Source organism: Penaeus monodon, chromosome 4, assembly GCF_015228065.2.
Source record: "Penaeus monodon isolate SGIC_2016 chromosome 4, NSTDA_Pmon_1, whole genome shotgun sequence".
In the NCBI taxonomy this organism is placed as follows: Eukaryota; Metazoa; Arthropoda; class Malacostraca; order Decapoda; family Penaeidae; genus Penaeus; species Penaeus monodon.
This window is the reverse complement of record NC_051389.1, coordinates 35,015,543-35,021,449: the sequence shown is the minus strand read 5'-3', so window position 1 is coordinate 35,021,449 and position 5,907 is coordinate 35,015,543. Positions and strand designations below refer to the sequence as shown.

Below are 5,907 nucleotides of genomic sequence, written 5' to 3'. Positions count from 1 at the left end.
TGTGTGTGGGTGTGTGTGTTGTGTGTGTATTCCCCCTATTATATTATATAATATTAGTATATATATATATATATATAATAAATTTTATAAATATTAAAATTATAAAAATATTATATTATATCTACTTACCATATATATATATATATATTATATTTTATAATATATAATTTTTTTTAAAAAAAATATATATATAAATAAAATAAATTATAACATATATTATATATAATCATAATAATACACCTATAATATAAATATATTATAATTATAAAATATATAATATGTGTGTATTTATTAAAATATCCATATTATTACATATATATTGATATATACATAATTTCATAAATCATATATTATGATATATGTATCATAATATATAATATTATATATTATATATATATATATTATATAAATATTTATATTAAATTTTTAAAATTTTTTATAATTTATAAATAAATATATATATATATATAAAAATCTGTATATATATAAGATAAAATATATATATATATGTGTGTGTGTGCGTGTGTTGTGTGTGTGTTGTTTTGTGGGTGTGTGTGGTTGGTGTGGTGTTTTGTGTGTGGTGTTTGTGTGTTGTGTGTGTGTGTGTATGTGCATGTGTGTGTTATATATGATTAATTGTCATAAATAGAATATTATTGTCATATATTTTATATAAAATTTTTATATATATATAAAATTATATAATATCATATATATATATATTCATATATATATATATATCATGTATTAATAGTATATATATCTTTTATTTACATGTTATTAAATATAACCAAAATATATTATATTATAAAAATATATAATATATTTTGAATTAAATATTTTTAAATAGGGGGAAAAATTTTTAAATTGATATAAAAATTTAATTATTTTATAAATATATATAATTTAAAAAAAATTAAATATGTTTTGATATATATATGTTTACTAAAATATATATTTTTTTTTGATATATATAAATTTTTTAATATATATAAAATATATAATATGATATATTAAGTATATATTTATTATTATATTAAATTTTATATATATATATATTTAATTTTAATATAAAATTTATTTAATATATATATATTATCGTTTCTCTCTATCTAATTTATATATTTTATGTATATATTTTATAATTTTTTATATTAATATTATATATTATGAAATATTATAATGTTATATAAAATTTCATATATTTATATATTATATAAATATATATATATATTATAATTATTTTATTAAAAATAATATATATATCATATATTACTATTGTAACCCCATAAAATCATATATATATAATATATTATATTTTTATATAATATATCATTTTTTTAAATTTAATATATATTTCTATTATAAATAAAAAATATTATTTAATATTATATTTAAATTAAAATTATATATAATAAAAAAAATTTCATATATATAAATTTTTTAATTAAAATTTTGATATACTTCATAATTTATGATTTTAATGAAATTTTTTATAACCCTTTCTGTTTTATATATATTATATTATATTTATATATATATATATATATTATATTTTATATTTATATATATTCATGTATTGTTTATATAAAAACTTAAAAATCATAAATTTGATATGTTATCTAAATTTATTAATATATAATATATTTTTAATATATATATAATATTTAAAAAAAAAAAATCAATTTATAAATATAATAAAATTTATCAATTTTAAAAATTAATAATTTATATATCATTTATAGATTATATATTTTATATATATCTTAATATATGATATATAATATATCATATATTATAAACAATAAATCATATATACATCATGTTAAAATAAATAATCCATATATATTTATATCATATAATATATAATATATATATATATATTATATATTAAAAATATATATATATTTTAAAATCTTTTATTATATATACAACAATATATTATATTATGTCTATATATACATTTAATATGATATTATATAATATTATTATTATGATATTTTATATATATGAATATATAATTATAATATTATATGAATATTATATATATATATATAATATATATATTTAAATATATAAGTATATATTATTATTTATTTTGATATTTATATGCAATTATGTATGATTTATTGTTTTTAATTAAATATATATATATAATATATATTTTTTTTTTCATTAATATAAATTATAAAATTATAAAAAATTTTAAAAAATATTATTAATATTTATATATATATATATATATTTTATATATGTTTTATATAAAATATAATATTTTTATATATATAGTAATATTTATATTTTTTATTATTTTCAAAATTATATAAATATTATTAAATATATTTAAAAATTTAAATTTTATATAAATATTTTATAATATATATTTTAATATATTATATATAATCCCTATATATCAGATATCCATTATATAAAATACATATTAATTTTTGTGTGTATATATATATATATATAAATATATTTTATATATATTATATATAATATATTTTATTAATGTCTATATAGCTATATATGATACATGTTATAATATTTATATAAAAGTATATACTACATTATATATATTAATTATGTGGTTTTTGTTGTGTTGTATTTCATGTGTGTTTATTGGGGTAATGTGTTGTGTGGGGTGATGGTTTTTGTTTTTTGTGTTTGTATGTTTTTTTATGTGTGGTGTGTGGGCTGTTTGTGATTATCGTATATTAAAAATATTATAATATATAATATATTAATATATATTTATAATATATATATTTGTATAATTTATTATATATATTATATATATATTATATATATATATATTGAAAATTATATTTTTTTATTGTAATAATATTGTATATAAAAATATAATATATTTTATATATATATATATTATATATAATATATATATAATATATATAATAATTATATAATTACATATAAATGAAATAGAAATAATAATGAATAATAAAACAATAAAAACAATATAACAATAATAATAACAATAATAAAAATAACATAACGATAACGATAACGATACGAAACGATAATGATAATGAATAAATATATGAAAAAAATAAAAAAAAAATATATATATTAAAATATATAAAATTATAATTTTTTATATATATTATGTATATTATTTATATATATTATGTAATGTGTGTTGTATGTGTAGGGTTATGTTATGTTTTGGATATGTTATGTAGTGTTATGTTATGTATATGTGTATATGTATATGTGTATATGTTATTTTTTAAAAGTTTATATGATATGTGTATGTGTTTATATTATAATGTGTAAAATTTTTTAAAATATGTTATATAAAATTTAAAAAATTATATATATATTATATTATATTATATATATATATAATTATATATATGTATAAATAAAACACACACACACAAAACCAAAACACACAACCCCAAAACAACACACACACACACACACACACAACCACACACACCCACAACACACCACACATTATAAAATTGGCAGTACTTTGAACCTATACCTATGTATTCATAAGTTTCTAAAAATGTATTATGGTGAAACACTTGATAAAATACTATCTGTTTTCCGGGGTCCCGAATTATTTTTGAAAATTTTTGCAGAATAGAAAAAAAATTATTTTGTTGTGATGTCAACCCGGGCCCAAAGGCTTTTAAAAACGATCACAATGCAAGATAGAAAATTTTACATAGTAAAACTCAGTAGTTAGAGAAACAAGATTTATCCGTTGACCTTGCAAACGAAAATTTTTCATTATTTTTGTCGTCACTGTAATATTATGATTAGTTAAAGTGTATCTACAAAAAACTTTTTTATACCTTTTTTCTGTGCCTTGGTAATCATTTTTTAACCTGCAAAAATTATTTAGTTTTTTAAAAATCCAAGACACCTAGAAAGGAGCCAGCCTCTTGAGGCTGAGCAGGAAAAAAGGTTAAATGCTCCTTAAATCGCCTACTTAAATGAGTCTGGATAAGATACATGATGTGGTTGGTGTTTTTAACCAGGTAAGGCCTTATTTTAGCAAAGCATTTTCCTGTTACAGATGAGTCTTCCCAGCGTGCCTGTATTCCTTTCAGTTTCTGGACTGTATGACGTTGAGTACAGGGTAATAGTGGCGTGCCGCAATGGCCACATTTACACGTTAAAACGGGGAACAAAAGTAGGACGGCCAACAGCAGAACTAACATCTCAACCATCGTTTTTTTCGTGTGACAAAAGCTCTTGACTACTAGGCCGAACCTCCACTCGTATAATAATAAGGTACATGTAATTAGATATTAATAATAACAGTGTAATCACACATTATATAGTGAAGTTTTTATTAGAGATTAAGTCTTGATAATTATGTACACGCCTCAACAAATTATTTGAATTCAGTTATTAATATGATCTTCGTATTTCTAAGGGTAAACGGTTGTGGACTCTCAAATTGCCTGCCCCGGTGATGTGCATGGAGACACTAGAAATACGCACTTTAGGCCTCAAACTGACAGGCCTTGGTATGTCAGATCACAGAGTACTCATCTATCGTGATAAACATTTGGTGGACACTATTTACACAGAAGACAGTGTAGCAGCCATGAAATTTGGTCGCTTTGGACGGGAGGATAACACTCTTATACTTGTGCTGAAAGGTAATTTTCCAGGTTATTTTACTAGGGTATAATAGAAAGATTAACTTTCTGGAATACAGGCATCTTATTCATTGGCTTAAAATCCGAGACACTAGACAAAGACATTCAAAATACGATTATCTGGACTATGGTGTTCGGCGACCATTTTCTGTAATACTTTTTCTGGCTTTCGTGGAGTGTATACTTTCCAGTATGAGGCGGCGGTGGTCGAGTGGTTAGAGCATCGGACTCAAGACTGTCACAATGGCAATCTGAGTTCGAGGTTCGGTCCCCGGGCCCGGGCGTGTTGTTCCCTTTGGGGAAGTAAAATTCACCTCGATTGCCAACCCAGCCAGGGGGGGAACCCGCCCAATCAGTGCCGTCCCAAACGGGTAAATAGAATGGGAACCATAAAAAAACCCGGGCAGAAGGGAACGGCAAAACCCCCGCCCAAATTTCCCCAAAAAATCAGGAAATCCATGATGACACATCCTTGGGATAGGGCAATGAAAAAAAAAAAAAAAAAAAAAACATTCCAGTAAATGTTGTGTATTAGGACAGACTATATGATGAGCCAAGTTCATGAATATCCATGCGGCTTGAGCCACTTAAGCTTGTAAAAAATAAAAGCATGAATACTTTCATATATATAAGTATGAAGCTATATATTGTTATAAAAGTAATGGATTATACCATGTATATAAGCATTAGAACTAAGTTCTGAAGAGGATACGATATAGACTTAATAATCTTTTACATTGTAGGTGGAGGTATGCTTGTTAAAATCCTAAAGAGGACAGCTCGGGTTTGATCTGGGGACATGCAAGGGGCCTGTCAGGTTTGTCCTTTAAAAACATCCCCAAAAAACCAAGTTATTTGTTGATCAGACTATGCGTGAGCGGGAGAATTCAGTCTGTAAGTATTTTTCTTATATATATATATATATATATATATATATATATATATTAATAATTTTATATTATTTTATATACTATATACTATACTATACAATACATATATTATATAATATAATAATTATAAAATTTTAATATATATAATATATAATATATTATGATAACCCCGCCTCCACCAACCCCCCTGTCCGTATTCTTGTGGGGGGGTTTAAACAAGTTTGCTGCCCCGGGATTTTTCCCGGGGGGTCACTGAGAAAACCGTGCCAGAAAAGAAAACTGTTCCTGCTAGCGCGATACCCCATATTTTAGCAGAAATAGGAAACCCGATAATATTCATTCCACTGTCATTTTATTTCCCTAATTTGTGTAAA

At 21.4% G+C, this 5,907-nt stretch overlaps 1 protein-coding gene and 1 pseudogene across 1 annotated transcript in view; one reads left to right on the top strand and one right to left on the bottom strand.

The window, feature by feature from the left end:
- The window catches only part of LOC119572537 (radical S-adenosyl methionine domain-containing protein 1, mitochondrial-like), an 8,815-nt gene extending 4,610 nt beyond the window's left edge, over positions 1–4,205 (bottom strand). Inside the window, exon 1 of the mRNA XM_037919643.1 lies at positions 4,050–4,205. Coding sequence (XP_037775571.1) covers positions 4,050–4,205 — 156 coding nt within the window. The remainder of the gene's footprint in view (positions 1–4,049) is intronic.
- Positions 4,206–4,240: 35 nt separating this feature from the next.
- The window catches only part of LOC119571955, a 24,071-nt pseudogene continuing 22,404 nt past the window's right edge, over positions 4,241–5,907 (top strand).